The sequence below is a fragment of the Sinocyclocheilus grahami genome, unplaced genomic scaffold (assembly GCF_001515645.1).
Source record: "Sinocyclocheilus grahami isolate Dianchi unplaced genomic scaffold, SAMN03320097.WGS_v1.1 scaffold433.1, whole genome shotgun sequence".
NCBI lineage: Eukaryota > Metazoa > Chordata > Actinopteri > Cypriniformes > Cyprinidae > Sinocyclocheilus > Sinocyclocheilus grahami.
The window spans coordinates 175,313-200,582 of record NW_015505612.1 but is presented as its reverse complement, the minus strand read 5'-3'; the positions used below and the strand labels follow the sequence as shown (position 1 = coordinate 200,582).

General features: G+C 37.3%; 1 protein-coding gene across 2 annotated transcripts in view; it reads left to right on the top strand.

The window, feature by feature from the left end:
- The first annotated feature begins 359 nt into the window (after positions 1-359).
- LOC107551795 (guanine nucleotide-binding protein G(i) subunit alpha-2-like) overlaps positions 360-25,270 on the top strand; it is a 77,481-nt gene continuing 52,570 nt past the window's right edge. Inside the window, exons 1-2 of one of the 2 annotated variants that reach the window (XM_016233522.1) lie at positions 360-776; positions 1,068-1,200. In XM_016233522.1, coding sequence (XP_016089008.1) covers positions 1,083-1,200 — 118 coding nt within the window. In that variant the 5' untranslated portion in view covers positions 360-776; positions 1,068-1,082. Of the gene's footprint in view, positions 1,201-25,270 lie in introns of both variants that reach the window. The other variant, XM_016233521.1, reaches the window with a different exon arrangement.

Genomic DNA, 25,270 nt, shown 5'->3' with positions numbered 1-25,270 from the left:
GATGTTGATCGTGGTAGTACCCTTGCTGTCTATGGGAGGGTCAGAGAGCTGTCAGAATGCATCAAAAATATCTTAATTTGTGTTCCGAAGATGAACGGAAGTCTTAGGGGTTTGGAACGACATGAGTGTGAGTAATTAATGACAGAATTTTAATTTTTGGGAGAACTAACACTTTAAATTAAAATACCAGACCGCCTTGAATTTCTTGTATTGTTCTGTAAATAATTAGCAGTTGTTATTCAAGTTAATCTGAATGTATATTAGATATTTTCTTTAAACGGTAATACTGCGGAAAAACTACATTTCCCATGAGCACCCGCGGTGGGCGTATCAGAGAGAGGCTGACTGGCAGGCAATGCGCGAGGAGCCCCACAGTTCCAAACGGTCTTCTGCTGTGTGGCAGAGAGCAACGTCTCAGCAGTGTGGGGTGTGGCGGCTTTGAAAACGCTGAAAGAAATCAGAGCCCGCTCAGCGTTAGCTGCCTAACGGCGCATATTATTCAAAACCCTCGGCGATCAGTGGACGGACTAACCGGGGATTTTTGCATTTTCTGATTCATACAGTTTCTCGTCGCCTATTGTCTCATCGTTCGGTTTGCTTTTTTACTCGATATCTGAGCACGGGGGGTTGATATCGACTTTTTTTTTTATTTTTTTTTTTAGAAACTTTTTGGCTTCGTGGATATAAGCTTTTTCCTTCCCTGTCCGCGTGATGTAAAACTCCAGCGTCTGGCTGCTTGGCTTCTCTTGGGAGCCTCAAACGTCAACAGATTCCAGGTGGTGTTCTAATCTCAGTAATTTATCTCAAATATATAAATTCATATTTTCCCCCAATCTCGAAACGTCTTTTGAAATATTTTTTTCGGACGTACAAAACATCAGTTTTGGGTCTACTAGTCCCTTAAGGACATTTCCCCTCCTTGGACTTGCGACAGTCATTTTTTTCAAAGCCTAAAGAGGAAGTTAGTCACGGAAGACAATTAAAAAAAAACTCCAGTCGCTTTAAAAGGTTAATACCTTTTAATTTTTTTCTCCTAAATCTATACTCATAAATCCGTCGCCCTGAAGCGCGCATTCGGAACCATGGGCTGCACCGTGAGCCAGGAAGATAAAGCCGCGGCCGAGCGATCTAAGATGATTGACAGGAATCTGCGCGAGGCCGGCGAGAAAGCCGCCAAAGAAGTGAAGCTACTGCTATTGGGTGAGTGACGAATCCCAGATAACGGTCAGCGACTCGCTGCTGTAACTATCACCTTTAGAAGCACTTTGTCACACCGATAAGTCTCTGTTTGATTCAAGAACTCTTTTTAAACGTGTTTGAGACGGAAAGGGAGACGTTCTTGTGAAGTTCGAGGGCAAGTTTCTAGGTAACGTATGTGTCTCAGGTTTCCTCCTCAGGTGTGGCCTGCGAGAAACTCTTACGATTTGAAGAAAAAACAAAAAAAACTCAACTATGATAAAGCATGTGTTTACTTGTTTGGTAGTTTAAGTGGCACATTCTTCTCTAATTCTTGTTTTTCAGTTATGTTTTTTTACTCCAGTTATGACCTGAGGCATGTGCAGAATTGGTTGAGATAAGCTTGTCATTTGAGAAGATTAGTTACCCAAGATGCTCAGTGTGTGTGTGTGTGTGTGTGTGTGTGTGAGAAATATGATGACATTCATTTTTGGCACTCAACAGGTTAGTATTATTGCTTCAGAAGGTAGGCCTAACTCTGCCAGTTAAAAGTCTGGACTCTTTCAGAAATTGACTATTTTCCACATTTTAGAGTAATAGTAAATGCATCAAAACTTAATGCCGCAAAATGGAAGAATACAAATTATATAGCAAGCTAAAAATGTAAAAAGATGATAATAAAAAATTAGGGATGCACGATATATCGGCCACCATATCGGTATTATAGATTTATCGGCCAACATATCGGTTATCGGCTTTCAAAAATAAAGAATAATCGGTTATCGGTATCGGCCAAAATTTTCATATCGGTGCATCCCTATAAAAAATAGTAATATTTAAAGTAGCTACACTTATTCAAATTACATTAACATTTGTGCATTTGACAGACGCTTTTATCCAAAGAGAGTTACGTTGCACTACATTTTTTATTAGTTCTCCCTGTTCCTGGGAATCTAACCCATGATCTTGTCGTTGCTAGCGCCATGCTCTAATGTTGGAGCTATAATTCCCTTTCGACCAATTCATGAGGTGCATCCTCGGTTGCTTTATAAAACTGAAGGATGTATGCTGGGCACATACATTTTATTTCCTCAACATTTGGTCCAAACATCCATTTTAAGGGTGTGATTTAGAGCAAAAGCTGTATAAGATCCTGAGAAACAAATTTACTGTGGTGTGCCCAAACTTTTGCCTGGTTGTGTGTGTGTGTGTGTGTGTGTGTGTGAAACTTTCCCGAAGTACGTAGATGTGGAAACTGGTTATTTCAGTGTGACTTTAAGGGGAGAGGTTGAGGTAATGTTTTGACAGTGCCTGTGATCACTCTCAACATCTCTTGTTGTGCAGCATGGCCACACACACTCACACTCAGCATGCACTTTTGGCCTGGTCCGAACTGTGTTTTAACAGAAATGCAGGAATTCTGGGAGGGGAATGTTTTTGGAAGGCTTGGCGTCCAAACAGAAGCCTGGAATATCCACCCTGAGCCAAAGAAAGTGTTGAGAGTACATTTTTGGCAGGGGTTGTGTATTGTACTGCTTTGAGTGTTTGTTAAGGACTCTTGCTGAGAAATTAAATACTTTGTGTGGAGCTTTTTATGGGGAGTTCTAAAGCCTTTTGAATTTTACTTTATGAAGTCAGAAAATTGCTTTGGCGTGCCACTGAGTTGACTTTTCAAAACATATGTGAGGGAGACAACGTCTGCCCAGAAGTTTTTGGATTTGCACAGTCATTTTGTTTGGTTAACCCTCTTTCACATACATCAAACACAACCCGTTAGTTATCTTTCGTAATGGTGTTTGTGGCTGGTCAATATGAAATGTTTAACAGCCGTGAATATTTTGCCATTTGTATAAATAATTTAGTAGGGATGCACCGATATGAAAATTTTGGCTGATACCGAATGAAGGAAATAATGCATAATTTATCGGCTTTAAGATATAGGCCAAATTTTCTTATCAGGCCGATACCGATAACAGAAAAAAATGAGCATTTATCGGCCGATACCGATATGGTGGCCGATATATATCGTGCATCCCTATAATTTAGTGTATTTTTGTTCCGCTGACAATGAAATTACTTTGTTTTGAGTATTTGAATATGTATGAGAAACACTTGCAGAATCATATAACCTAGAAGATTATCCATTTTCCATGCCAGTCACAAACTGGTTCTTTCAATTCAACTTTTAATTTGAGTATTAAATTTGGACCAAAATTTTAAGCTTTCTAATGAGTCAGTTGTCCTGTCAGTCTGCAAGACACCTACTTGGTCAAGTAACAGTGCAAAATCCTAATAATGTTTCTAGTGTCAGTTACTACATTTAATTCTAGGTCTCAGTGGGCTGTGCTCTAATAGCAGACATGGAGAGTAAACACTAGGTTAGGGATATGAGTCACTGTCTGAGGAGGTTTAAATGACACACATCTATGCAAGTAACCCATTACTTTTAAAGGGTCATGAAACCCCAGACTACTTTTTCAGAAATTTTAGCAGAGGTGTTTGTGTTGCATATTATAGAAGACAATGTTAGCATCCAATAATTTTAACTGTTTGAGAAAACTGGTTAATTTTAAGCTTTTTTGTGCTATTTTCATCTTCCGGGTTTAAAATCTACATTGTGTTGACGTCACAATTTGTGACGCGGCAATGGACTATAGTACATCTGAGGCGGTGTCTATTAAATTATTCATGAGACTGCATGTTGCGAATCACGAGTATGGCCATGATAAGCGCTGAATGAATGACAGGCTTTCTGTTGTAACATCGCGCAAGGTAAATAAGGGTGACATCTAGTGGAGAAGACTAATGATAAGATTCACGTTAATCAGATCTTATTTTAAATGTGTGCTGAAATAAATCCCGGAAAAGATCGATTTGCGTTTTTGAGAATCGATATCGAATCGACGTCATTTAAAAAAAACGATTAATCGAAAAATAAATATTTTTGCCCAGCCCTACACTGTAAAAAATTACTGTGAATTTAATGGTAAAAGACTGTAAAAATGCTACAGTAAAAACCTGTTAAATGGTTAACAGTAAATTCCCCTACTATATACGGTGAAAAACTGTATTGGACATTAATTTTACGGTAGTATACCGTTTTTGGAAGTGAAAAAGACTGTATAATTTACAGTGAATAACCGTAAATTGACATTCCCATAATTCCCTGCGTTACTTTTCAAATTTGATGTTTATTTGTTGAAATAACTGTTTCTTATTTTTTTCTTATCAGTTTTGTATATTAGGGTTATGTGTTACACCTAATATTGTTAAATGAATGTTTATTGCATTATTTCAATTTCATGTGTGTTACCATGGTGGTGTTTGGTGTTTGTGTGAATGACACTGTGCACCTTCTATATATGTTATTATTTAAAAGCTGCTTGTGATGGGCTTTGGTTCATCATGTGACTTTCTCATCACCACCTGCATTTGGTGGTTATCAGTGTTTTACAGAGGGGCAAAACAGATTTCAGTACTTCAATAGGTTGGTATATTAACATTATATCAGTTAATGAAAATACGGTATTTAACTGTAAATTTAAGTTAAAACCGTAAAACCTAAAAAGCTGCTACCGTATTTTTTACAGTAAAATTCCGGTAACCACAGCTGCCTGTTTTTTACCGTAAATTTTACAGATTTTTTTTTACAGTGTAGTCATAAGGGTCAATTTTTCGAAATTGAGATTTATAAATCATCTGAAAAGCTTTCCATTGATGGATGGTTTGTTAGGATAGGACAGTATTTGATAAAATTATCAAAATAATCCGAGATACAATTATTTGTAAAAATCTGGAATCTGAGGGTGCAAAAAAATCTAAATATTTGAGAAAATTGCCTTTAAAGTTGTCCAAATTAAGTTCTGGGCTGGGCTTACCCTTTAGGTTTTTTGAACTTTGTTCAAATTTAATCTCCCACAGTGAATTCCAGCACATTGCTCTGTTTGTTTATTCTAGTCCTGGATTGTTCTAACTTCCTTTGTTTTCCACCTTTGCTGGCAAAGTGAAATATTCATTTGTGTCTTCGTACTCATCACCCTTGACGCACGGACAAGTCTGAACTAGGGATGCACCGAATGTTCGGCAACCGAAATTATTCGGCCGAAAATAGCAAAAAAAGCTCTTTCGGTGTTCGGCCAAATAAGCGAAAAGACCGAATAAATTGTACCGAACAATGACGTGATGCGATCAAATAGAGGCACGCGCTAATGCAGCAAACATGACGGCAGTGTGGAAACATTTAAAGCTGTCAGAGAAAGATGCAAAAATCATTACACGCACCGACAGCAAGAGACTGTTTAGTACTGCATTGCATGTCTTCGATGAGAAGAGGAAAGGTGGTTGTTGCTGGTTACTGTATGATGATTAAAATCACGAAATGCCCTTAAACAATTAAATAAACTGCAGAATGTTATGTTTTCTAATACACGCAGGAATTGCATGTGTTCAAACAGCGCTGCATGAGCTCGCGGCGGCAGGGTTCAAAGTCCGAAGCACGAGGGAAATCTGCGCTGAAACTGTTTTATTCGTCAGCTGCTCAGTAACATTTTTATGAATTTTTACAAGGCATGTGACAATGCGATACGTGCAACAAACATCTTCCCAAATTCGTAATGAGAATCATTTGTCAACAAAAAGAAGCACTGAGGTCTTCCTGCAAGTTTCTGCCAAAATAAAAGTTGAGAAAAAGCAAGAACTCCGTCAACATTAATAAATGTTATTATTGTAATTTTACTGTTGTTCTGTAAAATAAAATAAAAAAAGAAAATAATCATGAAAATAATTACAACAGCTCTATTAAAACATTTATTGTAACATTTACACATAGAGTTCAGACTAGGATCTATAATATTTTCTAATGTTTTAAAAGAAGTCTCTTCTGCTCAGCAAGGCTGCATTTATTTGTAAGTAGGGCTGGGTATCATTCAAAAATTTCCGATACCGATACCTTGACTTCGATACCGGTTCCTGAACGATACTTTTTTCGATACCAATTTTATGAAATCTGGACCGACTGTGCAGACCTATCGGTGTATAAGGCTATAGTAAGATACCACGAGCAGACTGCTCGTTTCGCATCGCTCTCGCGGATGTCAAACACTGATCGATCTGCGCCTCACTGACATTGATGAGATTAACCCCTTAGGTATCGAAATTTGGTACCGAACGACAAGACGTTTTTTGATACTCAATGGTATCGAGGCAATTCGGTCGGTGCCTAAAAAGTATCAAACTCGATACCCAGCCCTGTTTGTAAGGCAAAAATACATGCCTGATTCAAGAAGGGGGTCTAAAAAATGGCCAAAATATATTATTAATTTTAAGTTAAGTTGTGTTTTTTATTTGTATAATGTCTGCTAGAATGCAAAAAAAACGTTCAGTGTTAAGTAAATATTTTTAAATTGTTGTTTTGTAAATAATTTTTTCTTTAAAAAAGCAAGACAAAACAGTAAAAAGCACATTTTGGCCGTTTAATTTATGCAATGGTGAAAAAATAGGCAAAATGGGGGAAAAAACACGAAAAACCGTATTCGGCCTTCGGCCCAGTGTTTCATTTTGTTCGGCTTCGGCCAAGAATTTTCATTTCGGTGCATCCCTAGTCTGAACATCTCCAGACTGTTGCTTGCAGCATGAGTGTACTTGAAATTCTTTCATTCTTGCTTGGTTAAATTCATGAAACATCATGTTTAAGCAAGAATATTTCATGTTTAAATTAATTTGATAAATTGTTTTCACAGTTCCTGTACTGTAGCCAATAATTTAATTCTTATCAAATTGCAAAAGATCCAGGCAGAATATAGTCAAGTGTGCATATGCATCTGTGATGCTTCCCTGAACCCATTTTACAGGTTTGACAGAACCTGTTGAACTGATTTGTGCTTTCGCCACTTTGCTTTTGCCATCGGGCTTAATAGCGTTGATGGTGATAAATGGAGCAAGAATAACTCCCAGAACACAATCCTCCTCTGTGCTTGTGTTTTTTTTTTTTTTCACACTCTTACTGTACCGACAGATAAATGCTGACAGACATTTGGCAAAAGGCCTTGAGAACAAACAAACTGACACAAAAGCCCATTATGACCTTTTGGGCTGGAGAGATGACTGAAACTAGTGCTGTGTTACTCTCTCCTGTCAGCATGGCTGTAATAGTCCTTCATCACATGGAAATCACGCTTTTCATTTACATGCCTTATTTGCTTTCTCTGCTGATCACTAGTGGAAAAAGCTGTCTGGTCCGTTTAGGATTCTACTGTAAAGCTGTCACGGGTCTAAAGTCATGTATTTATCTAGATCTATATTCATATATATAGTTGCAAAAATGAGCTGATTTATTGTGTTAGGAGGTATATAGTTATAATGTAGGTTTGAAGGGCTCCACTGTATGATTATAGTCTTGGGTAATAGCAGGCTGTGTGTGGACATGGGTGTGTGTGTGTGTGTGTGTGTGTGTGTGTATGTGATCTCTTACTACTACTGACAAGGCTTGTTGTCAGTGGGCTTGGCCTGTTCGGTAGTGTGCAAACTCTGCACGTGGTGTGATTTAAGTTAAAGAACAGAAAGTACATTTAAAGAAACTTTGTTTTTTTGAAAATGGTGTGATGGATCTGACCTTGTAAACTGCAGTGAGTTGATATGCACGATAGAGTTAAAGTGAATTTGCTCATCTGAATTCATCTTTAGATGGTTTCGTCTAAGATCAAGTAGTTTTGTTTGAATAAACTTTATATTTAATATTTTTTATATTTGATTTTAAATGCAAAATCATTTTGTCAGATGGCAGGAAATAAAATAATAGCATGTATTATGTAAAAATTTATGCACATACATTAATGTATGCGACAGATGTAGTTCTTTATGTATTTTATTTACAGGTTTTCATATATTTTATCAGGATGTCTGGTCAGCCTATATACCAAAGACATGAAAGGACCATAGTTGGATCGAATCACTGGATTAAAATGAGATGCAAGACAAACTGAATTTACAGAATTCGGCAAACTTTCCCTAACTGCTGTGCTCTTGTTAATTTTGGGTTTGGAAGTTGATCATTAAGCTAATGTGAAAAATGGCCTTATAATGCCCTTGTCAGTTTGCATGCTCTGATGAACAGTGCATTTGAGACTAGAGTTGTCAAAAGTACCGATGATGTACTGAAATTTAAAAAATGTGATGATACCAGCATTTCCCGCTAGCATTTTGAATGGTGTTGTGTGGATTCTCAAACACCTCTGATTGGCCATTCACAAGCTCAACATATTTGTCTGTGATTAGCTACAGTGATCATCGCTTCACGCTCTTCACCGAGCGCCTACACAGATACAATCGTAAGCGTTTGAAATCCATGTCTATCAGCGGATCCGTCTATGAGCAGATATATTAGGAAACCGCTGATAGACATAGCTTTCAAACGCTTCCTTGTGTGTCTGTGTAAGCGCTCGGTGAAGAGTGTTTTAAACATTTTTAAAATTTCAGTACTGACATCAGTACTTTTGACAACAGTATTTCAGACTAATGAAATCAGACTGCATCTCTGCTCAAAAGGTTTTTTAAGTCAGACAAGCTCAATGATCCATCACAATGTTCTCAACTATTTCCTCAAAGCAAGGTCAGAACACTAGGGATGTAACAATTCACTCAACTCCCGATTCGGTTCGATTCACGATTTTGATTTCACTATTCGATTCACAATTTTTCTTTTACAAATTTTAAACTAAATGTGTCCTTTTATTAATGCTTGGACAAAATGCTGCACGTTTCTTTGTGAAATTGAAGTCTAACACTATAATACTAATATAGCACTTGCATATTATTGTTCTTTTGTTGGTTTTGATTGTCCTCATTTGTAAGTTGCTTTGGATAAAAGAGTCTCCTAAATAACAAAGTAAATGTAAATAACAAAACTAAATTGAAATTTTAAAACAAACCCCAAATCAAATTAATAAGTAACACAAATAAAAGAAATCTCTTCATATAAACAAAATCAGGCTTTGTCTGTGCTCTTTACATTTAAAATGAGCCGCAACCACTGCATTTTAATCATGATCATGAACTCCTACCCCTAACTGAATCGCAATTTGTTTAGCATCTCAACCGATTTGAATCGTCACATATTTAAATCGATTGTCAACCGGCTCGCAGTTATTTGTTACATCCCTACAGAACACTCAAGTCCCTGTTGCTCCAGAAAGGCTTTGCTCCCACACATATATCTGCTTTTGCATTATTTTTGCTTTCAAAATAAACCTTTGTGTAACTTGACGAGAGGTCAAAAGCATCCATTATGGTCAAAGAGGACTAGCGCATTGTTGAACTTATTTAACATTAACTGTGGGGCAGTGAAGTGTGATAATTACTTAGAAAGATTTCTGAATTCCTAGAAGTTGCTCATTGGAGGTCATGAGTTTTGTTTAATATATTCCACATACAGTGATTTCATGTGTGGCTAAACTTTTTAAGTGATCTGTTTGGTATGTAAATATAAACAGTATATGCACGTAGACACAAATTTTGTTTTGGCAACTTGTGAAAAACCTTGACTGGTTTTCGGTGTCAATAAGATTCCTTGATATATTAATTAAAGGGGCTTTCCTCTGTTTTTTTTTTACTTGGCACCTATGAAAGAATTAATTAATCAGCAAGCCAAACTGCCTCAGTCTGCTTTAAATACTGTAGTTTTTGCTTTCTATAAATTTGATTAATCTCAGCCACTAAATTACTGAAGAATCAGAAATAGCTTTATTGACAAGTGTGTTTACACACTCAAGAAATTCGTCTTGGTGTCAGGAGCTTCCAGTACAGAAAGAGATATAATTTAAGGTAATAAAGTGTAATAAAACACTAATAATAAAGATAATAGACCATAAATAAGAAAATATAATATGGTAATAAAATATAAAGAAAAAGAATGTGCAAATGTGCTATTTACAGATTAGAAGTTTTGATATGTGTTATGTATTGTTCAGGTGGAATATGGCCTGGGGGAAAAACTGTTTTTGTGTCCGGCTGTTTTAGTGCTCTGTGCTCTGTAGCCCCGGCCAGAGGGCAACAGTTCAAAGAGGAAGTGTGCTGGATGTCAGGGGTCCAGAGTGATTTTACCAGCCCTTTTTCTCACTCTGGAGGTGTACAGTTCTTGGATGTTAGGCATGGGAGCACCAATAATCCTCTCAGCAGTCCTGACTTCTCCTGAATTCAAGAATCTTCTCCACTGTTTGTTCCATGTTGTTAAGACTGCACCAGACAGCCAGCTGCTCAACCTCTTGTCTGTAAGACTCCTCACCATCCTGGATGAAGCCAATGACTGTAGTTTCGTTCGCAAACTTCAGGAGCTTGACAGTGGGGTCTTTAGTGGTGCAGTCATTTGTGTACAGGAAGAAGAGCAGTGGGGAGAGAACGCAACCCTGTGGGGCACCAGTGCTGTTAGTGAGGGTCCTGGATGTGAGTTTCCCCAACCTCGCTAGTTGCTGCCTCTCTGTCAGGAAGCAGGTAATCCACTGACAGATAGAGGTGGGTACGGAGAGCCTGCTCAGTTTGACTGAGAGAAGATCAGACATGATGGTATTGAAGGCCGAACTGAAGTCCACAAATAAGATCCTTGCATAATTCCCAGGTCTTTTGAGGTGTTGCAGGATGTAATGCAGTCCCATGTTGACTGCATAATCAGACCTGTTTGCTCTGTACGCAAACTGAAGAGGATCCAGCAATGGGTCCAGTGATGTCTTACATGTCTCTCAAATGACTTCATGACCCCAGACGTGAGAGCGACAGTTCTGTAATAATTAAGTCCAGTGATTTGGGGTTTTTTGGGGACCAGAGTGATAGTGGAGCATTTAAAGCAGCAGGGAACTTCACACTGCTCCAGCGATCTGAAGCCCATAGTGGTTAGTAAAATTTGCAAGTCAAAAAAAGAGTAACTGCTCTTTTTCTCTGTAGGCAAATCTCCTGAAGTATTTTTTTTAAAGCCAGATTCTTTTTTTAATGAATAGGTCTCCCAGAAGCACAATTGTCATCATTTATGTAGCCTCATGTCATTATACACCCATATGACTTGCTTTTTTGTTGAAATCAAAAGATGTTTAGCAAATTGTACTTGCTGCTTTTCCCCACAAATTTGAATGTTTTCAAGTGACAAAATGACTAAAGTAGTAGTTTATGTGCCTTATATAGAAGTAGTTCATGTGCCTTATATGTGCACTTTGTATGAAAAGACTGAAGTGCAATTTATTCAGTGAAAGTCTTACTTCCTGCCACTGCTCTCAAATCTCTCTTGCATTTAAGTTCAATTAAATATAGTGACATGTTTGACATAAGTGACTTTAAAGAATAGTTTTTGCTTATAAATGTAGGCCTTGCTATATATTTGCTTATTCTGTAAGCTTGAGTATAATGGTTTAATGTTAGTAGTTTAATGGCGGTATGGCATTGTTGTCAAACTTGCTTCTGAATTTGAATGGACTCAAAAACAAGTGAGATTTCAGTGTCATTGACGTCAAACCTGGTGAACCATCTTGGCATGCTTTATTTTTGAATGGATGTGAATACAAATAACATGAGGGTGTGTAAACAATGACAAAATGAATTTGAATGGACTCAAAAACAAGTGAGATTTCAGTGTCATTGACGTCAAAGCTGGTGAACCATCTTGACATGCTTTATTTGAATGGATGTGAATACAAATGACATGAGGGTATGTAAACAGTGACAAAATGTCAATTTTCAGCATTTATGGGGTTATGTAGCAAAACACTAAGAAATCAATGTTGATCACACTAGTGTTGTCACGGTACCAAAATCCACGGTATTCGGTACCAAAGCAAAACACAAAAACATGCTAATTAAAAATTGACTACTTTCATTTAATCCAAAATGTGTACACATTTAATTTTAAAGGGCTTTTGAAAAAAATGCCCAGAACTTCTGACTGATATGACACAAACAATGTTAACCATTTGTACATTCTCTAACACACATATTTTAGATTCACAATTCATTTAAAAGCCTCTGGTGTGTAAAAATAGTAAATATCATCATGTCCTCCTGTGTTTTTTTGTTTACCCTAATAAAAGTTATAGGAGCATTAAATGGTTAATAAAGAAACTTCATTCATATGCTCATTATATTAGCTTATGCTAACGATTAACTACTCTAATAACAGCGTTCATTTCAATCCGACATTCAAATTAAAATATTGAATAATATGCAGTGTTTCCCCCAGAACGTGCACTCTATTTGTGGCGGCATATATATGCAAATTCATTTTCTTCCAGCAGGAGGCGCTTGTAGAGCGCAAGAGATCAGGTTTCCCCGGTAATGCTGTACACAAAGCAGTGCTCGGCTCACAAACGCTGCTCAGGCATTACAGGCAAGATGAAATTAAAATGACATCCATAATTTTCTGAAGACAGTCATTTCCTTCAGAAATACAGTCATATAAAAACACCCGCACCGGGTTTCGACTTTGACACGTGCAGTGCTCATGTTTATTCAACGAAGTCAAAGCCTTTTGGAAAATCTATTTGTGGCTGTGAGTTTTGATATTGTGGCGGACCACCTCAAATAAATCAATGTATGGGAAATACAAATATTAAAAATTAAAATGAAACTTACCTGCTTGAACGCTTTCATTTGATCTGGGTGTCTTTAAAGTGTTTTTTTAGTTTGGTGTGTTTCCTCGTTTTGATGGCGCCACGTCTCAGTGCTTTTATGAAGAGAGCGCATCTGCGCACCTTTCGGATAGCGCATCAAGAACCGGTTTGACCAGGTACTCGGTACCACCGGCACTTAAAAAAGCCTGGTACCGTAACATTAGGGCCTTTCGCACCGCGGGAACCTTTTCATGGTACCAGAACTAATTGTGGAATTACCCACTTTTTGGCATTTTCGCACCGCCGGAACCATGTCCATTATTGTGAAACCCGCGATACACAACAAAAACAGCTCCGATCACAGCGTCCTCCATCCTTCTGTTGTTAATGTTGTTCTTTGTTTCTGTTGTTGAACACCACACACAAATGATGTCGCTGTCGACCGGCTTACGTCACTTCTTAGTACAGACTGTCGTTGCAAATGCAACCCTTTAAATGGTACTGGGAAATAGTTCGCGCAAAATCGTCCCAGTACTTTAGTACTGTACATTTAGTTCTGGAACTAAAGCGGTGCGAAAGGCCCCATTTTAATTTTTTTAGTACCGACTTGGTACCGAAGTACCGTGTCTTTTGACAACACTAGATCACACTAGGATTGGGTACCGAAACCCGGTGCCAATATGGTGATGCGAGTGTCCATGTTGTTTTCACATTCCGACTTAAAAGCACAACTCAGGAAATGAGAGCAATCGAGGACTTACTCTTACACTTACATTACACTTACTCTGATGGCAGCAGGTAGATATCGTTAGCTAGCTAAGCTAAACATTCTTAAATTAAAATGCCTAAAGCTAAACTTCCCTTGTAATGAATTGCAATGAGAGGCTTCTTGTCACAGAATGAGGCAGAAAATATGTTCTATACTGTAAAAGATATGGTAAAAAGACTGTCGATTAGCAATGGATTATAAATATACTTAATTATGATGAAAATACCAAAGTTGGCTTGAATAACACAGATAAACGATACATTGTCGCAGTCGAGTGTTTATTGTCTTTGTTTTATCATTCAAAACGTTTATATCTTCTGTTTACTCAGTTACAGCGATAGCAATGCCTTTGTCCATATTAGGGATTTCCTGAGTCCTATTCCTTTTGTGATGCAGGTGGAGTTTCTGCGCGAGGGCGCCATCTGGGGTCCAATATGAATGAAACGGACATTACATTTATTTATAGGGCTTAATAACGGCCAATCCATCCTATTTTGGGTATTATTATTATTTTTTAAAAGTATCGGTTCAGGCACCGTTTAGGCACCGGTACTGATTTGGCACCGGTATTGTAAAAAACCCAAACGATACCCAACCCTAGATCACCCATTGTGTGCATGTATCATCTATGAGTTCAGATTTGATTCCCCCTTGCCACTAAAACCATACACATTCTTTCCACATTCATGATAGAAAACAAGTTCTACAGGCAAGCAGTCTGTCGAAAAGCCTACTGGGATTTATTTGTAGGCTTTTTTGCTCCCCTCAGAACAAATTTGATTAAAGTATTTGTATTTGTATTTGCTATTTGCTCTTTATCAGCTTTCCTTATAGGGTCTGAGAAGTGGAAACTGCCCCTTTTCAGACAATAATGTCCATCTGGCTCCATTTTACACCAGGAACAGAGCTTATCCGCTGTCTCTCACTTTGGTCTGCTCACCTCTAAGTGGGAATACAGTGCTCTGCCACACTGTTGTAAGAGCAACGAGAACATTGGCATAGATGTGCGAGGTGCCTGGAAATTAAGGGATAGATCACGGACACTGGCCTGGCCATCTGTTTGTGTGGGGTGAGGTGGTGTTGAGATTGTTCAGGCTTGTTCTTTGCTAGTTTTCTGACATGAAAAATGGCCGATGATTGTGCAGCACATTATACTTTTCTTTGAAAGCAGGAAATTGGAGCTTTATGATATGTAACATGTTGTATATGTTTTTAAACAGACCAATATCAGCCTGCCATTCTGTAAACGAGCGTCTGCATGAGTGCATGTCCGCTTCACTGAACCGTCTCACTTCGTCTGTGAGGAGAGAGTGAGAACAAGAACTCTCTTTGTTTACTTCAATCTGACCCGTAAGAACCAGCGACGTGCAGCTATTGTAAATTGTGACGACTGAGAAAGCACTTTGGGGGGAAAAACAGCTTTATCTCGATTCTTTGCCAGAACTTGCTGAAATGCACTGAACAGAAGTTCATAACCTCTTACGTCATCAGGAAGGGGAAAGGTCACCTCTTTAGTGGGTTTACATTGACTCTTACCTCAGGAAATGGCAGACAGATAGCATTTAATCTTATGTATCCAGCTTCCGTTATTCTTTGAACGTTGAGGTAGGATGTGTATAACTAAAGTTGGCTGCGTGTGTGCCTTGTGGGAGGAAGCCTCTCCATTTGTGGATTTTTACACTGACAAGAAATCTCCTTGGGCTAAAACAAACATGATCTTTACAGAAGCATAAGCAGGGTTGATTCTTATGGATCTGTAGTTTATATATTGTATGTGTTTTATATTAATGCTTTTATTTACTGCATTGCTGTTCAAGACAACATGAATTTAAAATTGATGACATTTACTTGCTAAATATACATTCATTGTCTTACTGTAAATGAATCATCAGTCTACAGAGAAATCTTTGTGCTCTTTTATCAAAATGTAATCAAATATTTTTCCAATGGATAAAATTAAGTTGCTATATACACTAATGTTTAGGGATGTAACGATTCACTCAGCTCACGATTCGATTCGCGATTTTGATTTCACGATTCGATTCGATTGGAGATGCACCGATCGATCGGCCAGGGATCGGAATTCCGATTCCGAGCCGATCCATTTTGTTACCAGTGGCACAGTCAATAACGTCAGCCGCGCATTCTCGCTCTCTTCTCTCCGACGACCCTTTCTCGCATTATTTTAGTCATTCCCGCAGGTTTCCCGCGCTTACACCAAAAGCACGCGCACCAGAACTGATCAATATTAGTGGAGCGCACACAAGCCACACAGTCTCAAACAGCTTGTGAGCCACAAATACCAAAATGAGTGGCTAACTGCACTAAAACGTTCAAATACATACACAATTGTCAAAATGCCCGTCTTGGCGAGTATCCAGTTAAAGTAAGTTTTGGAACGTTAAATAGTTGAGAAAGAGAACGCATGTTGTGTAACATGGGCCTGTTTACACCTGGTCACTTCATGTGTTTTTTTCTGATCGGATAGCTATCCGATCGTGAAAAGACCAGGTTAGGCTATATCACATTAGTCAGACTGCGCTAATGCAACACGCATCGCTGGGGATGAGTAGCTGAGTATCTCTTCAGCAAGCCGACGCGCAAACTGCCACGAATGAAACTGAAAGTAAGACGCAGACGGTCAACACACAATTATCTTCATTAAAAGGGGTAAGACAAACTTATCTTTCCAGTGCTGATGCCGCATGCTCTCCTATTGCGGTTTTTGATCTTGAAATGAGCTGATAATTAATAAAATGCAGCGCTTATCTTTTGATTTCGTTGACGTGAACTCCGTTAAATTTAAATATAGCGCGGGAATTGAAGATCGCTTAAAGCTTTTCCTCAGTTTCCGCTGTAAACAAAGCAGCGCTGCACCCATGTACTTTAATATGTATTATACAGAGGCAAGAGGAAAAGAAAAAATACCATCGAAAGACCGTAAGTTCACCTCAGACATACATTCATATAAACTCCTATCCCTAATTTAATTTCGATTTGTTTAGCATCTCAACCGATTTGAATAGTCACATATTTAAATCGATTTTCAACCGGGTCGCGGTTAATCGTTACATCCCTACTAATGTTCAAAAGTTTGGGGTTAGTAAGATTTTTTAAAAATGTTTTTAAAAGACATCTCATGAAGGGTGCATTTATTTGATCAAAAATAAAGAAAAAACCGTTAGCCTATAATGTGAAATATTATTTGTATTTGTAATAAAATGTTCTATTTTAATGTTTTCTTTTTTTTTTTTATTCCAACACTGGAATAAATTAGCCTCCTTTTTTTCAGCAGCCATTACTCAAGTCTTAAGTGTCACATGATCATTCAGAACTCTTTTTAAATATTTTTTTTTTGTGTCTTTACTGTCACTTTTGATAAATTTATAGCATACTGCATAAAAATGTTAATTTCTTTATAAAGTAATTTATCACACTTTTGAATGATATTTGTTTTTTTCTCATAATATATTCTTTTTATAAATCCAGAAATTCATTGCATTACAGACGTAAAATTTGTTGCTAATGTCATAATGTTGAGTTTAAGCAATTTTCCCTAATATTTGATCTGCCTCTTCTGAAATTCAGGCTGTAAAGTCACAAAACTGATTGACGTCCACATATTTAAATTTGTTGAAGGAACAAATTTGAATTTGATTTAACTCTAAGGGAGTTAATCTAATACCAGAGATTTTATCAAGTAGACTGTGATCTCTCATCACTAATACTTGATTGGGATGGCAGAGTACAAGATGATTTGATGCTTGCCTTTGTGCCAATTTTCATGATATGCTGACATCAACATACCCCATATAGTAGCTTGTTAGGAACTGCTCTGCTGATTACAGCTTGTAATTAGCCACAGACTCTCTTGTTAAACTAGACTCTCTCCTTGACCGTTAACAAGAGAGTGAGACAGCGAGGTGATGCAGCACTGGCAGGTCTTTGTTCTCAGGACTGTGGGGCATGAAGGTGCCAGTAGCTTGGGAGAAGAAAGATCAGCCAGCCCCGGTCTCAAGGGTGGAGGGAGTGAAAATGAAAAACGCTAAAACTCCCATTTTCTTTTTATCCTATTGCACGCCTGCAGTGACCCACTAATCTTTCCGTCTGTGCTTACAGAGCAAAGCACAAAAGCAAGATGTTCATTATGGAAATCACTTAAATGAAAGCTCTTGCTCGTTCCTGCATTAGCATACTCTCTTGATTGGATGGTCGGCTGGTTGAGATTAGTGAGGATGATTAGTTTATCTACTTTTTTTTTTACGCTGGTGAAATGACGCTACCCTCTCCTGACGCTATGCTCTGCTCACATGCTCTGATATAATAATAGCTTTGTAGGACTATACATTATTTGGATAATTAAAAAAATTAAATAAATCTGATTGTTGCACAGAACTGAAAAAATATATATATTCATATTTAATATTAATATATTTTCTATCCAATTTTATTGCTTTACTTTCTTTAAAAGTGTGGTTATTTTATTGGCTTGTATTTTTTTTAATCAGTATCATTAAAATTGAGGTAAATTTAAAAAATCTTACAGAATTATTTTATATTATTTAATAAAATAATAATTTGGTTTTCAGCCAAGTACATCCAGAATTTCGTGGCATCCCTACTTTTTTTTGTTGTTTTGTTTTGTCTTATTCTGTCAATCTCTTTCCAACTGTTTTTGAATGACTGAACATGTCTTATGTGAACACTCCCTAAAAGCATGACTAATCTGTGTTTATGAATATGACCAGCATAATAACACCCACCAGCTAGCTGATTATGAAAAGGTGTAGTTTTGCACATCCCTACTTTAGATTTATTTCATGGTCTCCTGTGTTCTGGTTTAGCACTGTGGCGAGATCCAATTTCCAGGTCCAAGTGGTCATGCTGTGCCTGATTTCTTTTACACATTCAGTCCTGTCCCCATAGCTGATGTTCAGCCCTAATTGGTATAATGTCTTCCTTTCAGTTTTGATTTAATGGCTGCTCAACAGGCACAACTTGTGCTTTTGGCCCTTTTCCCCTCATTTGGTCAATTCAGCTGTTCAAGTCGCATTGATTTTAATTATCATGGAGAGTCTGGAGCTTGTATACGGCCACTAACAGTAACTTGGGCCTCCAAATTTGTTATTTTTAGTGACATGGCAAACATTTGTTAAATCTACTCGGATCCCTGGAGGACGCACAAAACCAGCAGCCATATATAGAGTCTTTATGGTGTTCTCAACCAAAGAAGCTGTTTGCTGTCTCAAAAGCTGATGTTCTGGAATGATGTCATTTCCTGTTTCCCCCAAACCACTTCCTCTTTTAGCTTGTCTCAGCCAGTGCTGAGACTGAGGTTGGTGCTATCCCTTTGTTCATTTGGTACAGGAAGCTAACACGCCCATCCTGTTAAACGTTTTTTTCAATCATTCAAGGGCAAATAGAGTAAAAAAAAAAAAAAAAAGCTAATTTTTTTAGTCATTATGGAGATTCCACCTCAAAAAGTATCACTTAAGTCAGAAACTGAAGTTTCTGAACATGCACTTACCATTTAGATTAGGGATGCGCCGATCCGATTATCATATCGGGTATCGGCTCCGATAGTGCCATTTTTCTCGGATCGGGTATCGGCCAGAGAGGGCCGATCTAAATCCGCTGAATTTAAATCCGCTTTCGCGGAGCCAGTTTGGGCGCGCTGAGCGCTTGTCATATCACAAATAGTCAGTGTTTTCAACCATATAATGCTTATGTTAGGTTTCAGACATTTAAATACACAAGTACTAGCAAAACCATACATTTACAGTTTGTAAAATACATGCTGATGTCTATGGAAATGGCAATAATCATCCTTAAAAATATTTTGATTGATATCATATACAGATTGTGTGAATAACTATAAAGTTTACTCTGCTCTTCTCCCAGTTTACCGGAGACCTACTTTAACATGTTTCGGTAGGAGAGAATGAATTTGCGTGTTGTAAATCCCACAGCTCGGATGCAGCGCGAACTAACATGGCGGCACCCATCACCCGGTATAGATCAACTAACACAGTTGATATAAAAGTGTTTAAACTACCAAATAGATTTACTTGCACATATTTCAGAATCGGAATATCAGATATTTCATAATATAGTGAGCATGTTTGTGAATATTTTGAATAAAACAGGAAAAACGAAATAAAAGCGATCCATGTGTCATACAGATCTATTGTGGCTGCGTTGTCACATGACAAGCATGACGCATCGCCATGGAAACAATAAGGCGATACATTCTAAAATAACGGTCGCCTAAAAAAAACCTCACGCTGGGGGCTCAGCTAGAATATTTTAAACTCACGTGTGAAAGGGTTAATGTGAACTACATATGCATATTTAAGTCCTTACATTAAAGTTCACACAAACTCTTTTCTCCGCTGTGGCTGTCAGTCATTCGTTCAGCCTTTAAACCCTGGTCGCGTTCGGTTACAGCAGTCAGCTCGGTAAAGCTCTCTCCAAGATCATTCTGTGTTCCCATTATACTTGATTTGTAAATACATGTCTATGATTTAGCAAAAAAGACTTTATCTTCTTGCCGGAGTTAAATGTTGTTTTGTTACTTGCTACCGGGTGTCTGTGAGAACAAAACATGGGCGTAGAAAAGACTAAAAATTGTTTTTAACGTGCACAGTAACTGAAATTTAAAACTGTTAAAAGAAAGGCTCAATAACTGTTGCACAGATATAATACACTACGCATCAATTTCTCTTCCCTTCCCTGCAGTTTTTAACACGAAGCGCGTACAATGTGCGCATCCGGTGTGCAGGCTGTGACGCCAGGTTGCTTCAGGCTCCAAGCGCATCATTCTGCACACCGGATGCACATATTGTAAGTGCTTCGTGCTCATAGACTGTATAAAAACAGTTCGTGCTGCTCTGTATTTGTTTTGTCCTATCGTATCTATCATATGTTGACGACTTATAAAAAAATATGCTATAGATTTCAAAGAAATGTATTTTAATTTTATAGTATATACTTATATATAAATACATTCATGAATGTTTTTAATGAATGGATTTTATAATAATACAAATAGCAATTTGTAACATTTTACCATATTTAGTGCAACACTTCTATTTGTTCCCCACAAAATAGTTTTTTTTCACTAAATGTTTGGATTTCTAAAATTATTGTGCACTGATTTTTCTAGAATAAATTTTGCTGCCGAATTATCCACTAACCTAGTTTGTGATACATTTTTGTCATAGATTATAAATATACATAGGTCTATATTTTTTCATATTTATTGTTTATTTTATTTTTCTTTATAATGAAGTAGTCTGTATCTAGTAGATTGTGAAAGAATGATTATCAGTTCCACACAGAGATATATAAATTCTACATTTATTTAAATGAGGGAAAAAAACTTCACTGGTATCGAATCGATATCGGTATCGGCCAATACCGAACCCTAGGTATCGGAAGCGAAAAGGGTGGATCGGAGCATCCCTAATTTAGATATGACCAGCGTACATACCATAGCTTTGTAACTTGCCATTTAATTAGATTCAGATGTCAGTTTAGGAGTGCACTACTGGTGTATTGTTCTGTTTCTGGGAGTGATTTCACTTGTAGTTTGGTTGTATTGGCTCTTTTGATCCGAACCGAAAAAGTAAATGATACATTTAGTCCTGGTTCGTTTAACATTCATACTAGGGCTGCACGATATATCGTTTCAGCATCGATATCGCTATGTGCACATCCGCGATAGTCACATCGTAGGATGTGCGATGTTTAGTATAGGCTACTGATCGTTATATTTATACTGATTGTTTTCTTTGCTCACACACAGACACGGTGTCTACACCGGACGCGACAGTTGTGCAGAGATACCCATTGTAAATAAATTTAGTAGCAGAGCTACTGCAAGGGATTTTCAGTGCTGGAAATCCATTAATCCTTTGTTGAAAATTCCGCGTCGTCACGGAGAGCGCAGGTAACGGTTGCTTAGCAAAGGCAGACGCCACGAAAGTGCAAGCTCCCGAGTGCTTTAGAAAGAAGGAGAAAGCGGCGCGACTGGCGTTTTCCCCACGCATTTTTAGGCGCGATATGTGAACGGCCCCAAAGTCTGTCTACACTGGACGTGATAAAGCGACCGTTGCCAATCATTTGAACTTTCTATCAGTACGTCATAAAGGGACTGTCCTCAGAAACATGTTGTTGGCATTTTAATTTAATTTTACCTGTAATTCCTGATAAAGCAGCATTTATGAGCGCGGGGCTGCTTTGTGTACAGCCGTTACTGGGGAAACCGCATTATTTCGGCGCTTCTAAAGCACCACCTCCTCGTGGCAAGGAATGAATTTGCATTTCCAATAAGGCTTTCTTGCTCTTTATGGTCCGATCAATGAAAATATCAACTCGTCTTTTTACGCAGCAAACACATGGAGTTGTAAATGATAGAAGATAATGTGCCTTCTAAAAATCTAAACAATTATGACAGTAATATTTATACGTTTTAAATTAACAATAATTTATATCCTTGATTTATCCCTTTTCATAAAAATGGTCTAAAGGCTGAAATGCTGTTGTATAAGATTTTTGTTTTTGTGAAAACCTGTATCTGAACTGTAAATCATGTAATTTTATGGCTCAGCTCTGTATGTTACCACAGACATTGTCCAACCAATACTGTTCATTTTGCTTGTGCAGCTCTTAAAATGGGTCATACATGGCCTTACATTTATTTTTTACAATTCTGCAGATACCCTGTAAATAGTGAAATAAAATTCCTTCCTTCATATTTGTTGATATTTGTGTATTGAAAAATATTTTTGATTGACATTTAAACTCCTATCTGATTTTTTCTCTCTCTCTCTCTCTCTCTCTCTCTCTTGTTCCTGAGGCTTTCTGTGTTATGAATGTTAATCAAACAACAAAACACAGAAAAATCACTTTTGTAGCTTTAACACAGATTTATTAATTTAATTTATACAGTGAAGACTATGCAGTGTTATTTTACATTTGATTATTCCATTTCTGTACCTGAATACTGTCAGTTTTACCTGAAAATATAAAGCACTGCTTATTTCATTTGTATCTTTGTTCTGTTATATTTATCTATGCTTGCAATTTGTTTATTTCCTATGCTGATGCCTACAAAATCACCGCAATCATTGATTTTTTTTAATTTTTTTTCCAAATAAACTATTCAAGTCATGTGGTGATTTTTTTTTTTTCATATCGCAATATATATCGCAGAAAAATAAAATAGCGCAATGTTGAATTTTTCCCAATATCGTGCAGCTCTAATTCATACTGTCATTTTTTGAACACCGAACCTAAATATACAAAACAAAAGGTATAAGGGTACAGTCACAACCTGATTGGACAGCTTTGATGACGTGGTTCTGACACATGTACCAAACTGTAATGGGCAACATAGCTCCTATGACAAGACGAACCAGGTATGCTTGAACATTTTGTCCTCTTTAGGGTCTTACCTTGTGACATCGCATGCTGTTTTAAATTCATTTAGATGTCTTTGGTCCCTGTTGAGTTTAAATATCAGTCAGACTTCACCAGAGTTCATTTAAAAGTAGATTGAGGTCCACTTATTTAGAATTTCACTTGTCTAGTTCGAATGGCACTTTTTCAAATGAGTTTCAGATTTGTTTGTTTTAATCTAACCAAACCTGCCAGGTGTAAACCCATCCAAAGAGTTGGTTTATTATTATTATTTCGGTCATTATGTGTATTTCTTAGATTTCAGTGAAAGCATAAATGTTATTAGGAAGTTAGTTGTCTTGTTGGAGTGAGCTCAAAGTTGAGATCACTTCTCCCTTCTGTCAGTTTTCAAGCACATCACATGTCCATTAGTGCAGCGAGCACATCAGCTCAGATGTCAGGACTCAAGGCTCATTCTCAGTCTTAAAATCAGGCTTTACAATCAGAGCCAATACATTTTATTTCAGCATTGCACAGAAAGTGGTAAGCTGTGCAGTAAACCAGAAGTCAAAATCATATTTAGACTGTCATACTGTTCAGATTATCCTGTCTGCACTTTACAGTGAGATAGTGTTTATCTAATAGAGCTACTTATTGGCAACTACTTCACAATGTAATAAAACTTGTAATGCAAATGTCATGGTTTACCATGCAATTGCACTTGAAATTCGGCCAAATGCTGGAGAGAGACTTGGTGTGTCTGCAAATGAGTGAAACTGTGGTATCAGTTTCAATCTGTCTTGCGTGGCTTGCTTCACTTTTGGTCCACTACTGCATCTCATGGAAACGACTAACTGCATTAAAAAAAAAAAAAATTTGAGTTTGAGCTTATTTAGATGACCTGCTGTTACATTGGCAGCAGTGTTGCTTGGTCAAATATGATTGATCTGTATGCTATAGTATAGATTGTTTTGCAAGCAGACAAGAAAAGGAAGTGCTTGTATGTTTATTACCAGACTGTCATGTGTAGTCTTTTTTGTGCATGTGCAAAACTTTTCACTTCCATCATGCTTCTCGTATCTCAACGCACACACAAAATCAAAGTGTGTGAGTGTGTTAATGATAGTATACCAAGATTAGGGTCGTTTCTGACACATCTGTAATTATAATTTTGATTATCACCCTTGGCTTTGTGATGGAGCTCTGCTGACGTACCGCACACGTAGATCCATTCTGCAGGAGGATTAGATGAGCTTCAGGAAGCCTTTCATAAAAGATGGCAGTAGGGCTGGGCGATATGACGATATTATCGTATATCGACGATGTCACGTAAGTATCGCGATGTCGATGTCAACAGTCAGGTAACAGACGATTATTGACATTATCGGAAAAAAATGACAAATGATAAATCCTACTATATCTCAGCTCGCCCCTCAACATGCACGCGTTCTGAGATTCGGCAGCCCAACACTGAATATTATTTTGTGGGCATTGTATTTTAATTAATAAAATAAAAATAATAAAAATTACAATACAAAAATGAAATTTAAATTACCCTGCTTCTAAATAAATAAAGCAGTTATTTTTATTTCGTTAAAAATAGGCCAAAAGAGACCTCCGAACTAGTAAGCTACCAGAAAGGGAAAAAAAACCCTTAGTTTTTGCTCCGAATTCGTTTTTAATCCCTGCATGATTTTAGTCATTCATACATGATAAATATCAAATACGTTATAGCTTGACTACAAGTTTAAAAACAATGCTGCAATTGTTATAATTAAGGAAATTAAACTTACCATCATGAAATATCTACACAGGCGATAAAATCGGAAAATAGGCATATTTTATTAAAGACATTATTATATGACATCAACATGCATTTATCATTCTTACAATCACCACCAGAATGTCCAAATTTACCATGGTGAACTTAAAATTGTGTTCTATTATTTTTCCTCAACAGTTCTCCTCACAAACACAAATTTGATAAGAACAGAGTGGAAATGATTGGCAACACCAAAATAACAGCAAAGCCAATGATTTCTGTTAGTTTAAGCACAAACTAAGAAAAGTAAAACCAAACTTTGTGACAATAATTAAGACCAAACTGAACATGGTGTGTGTTTATTAGGGGTGGAAATCACCAGAGGCCTCACGATACGATATTATCACGATACTTGTGCCAGGATACAATATTACTGCAATTTTAAATATATTTCGATATTCTGCGATATATTGCAATGCATTACCTTTTTACAACTTCAAATTATGTCCCCAAAGGAAAACTTTGACAACATCTGTTTTAACTAAAAAGAAACATTTTTCAGTTTATCTCACTTCAGTT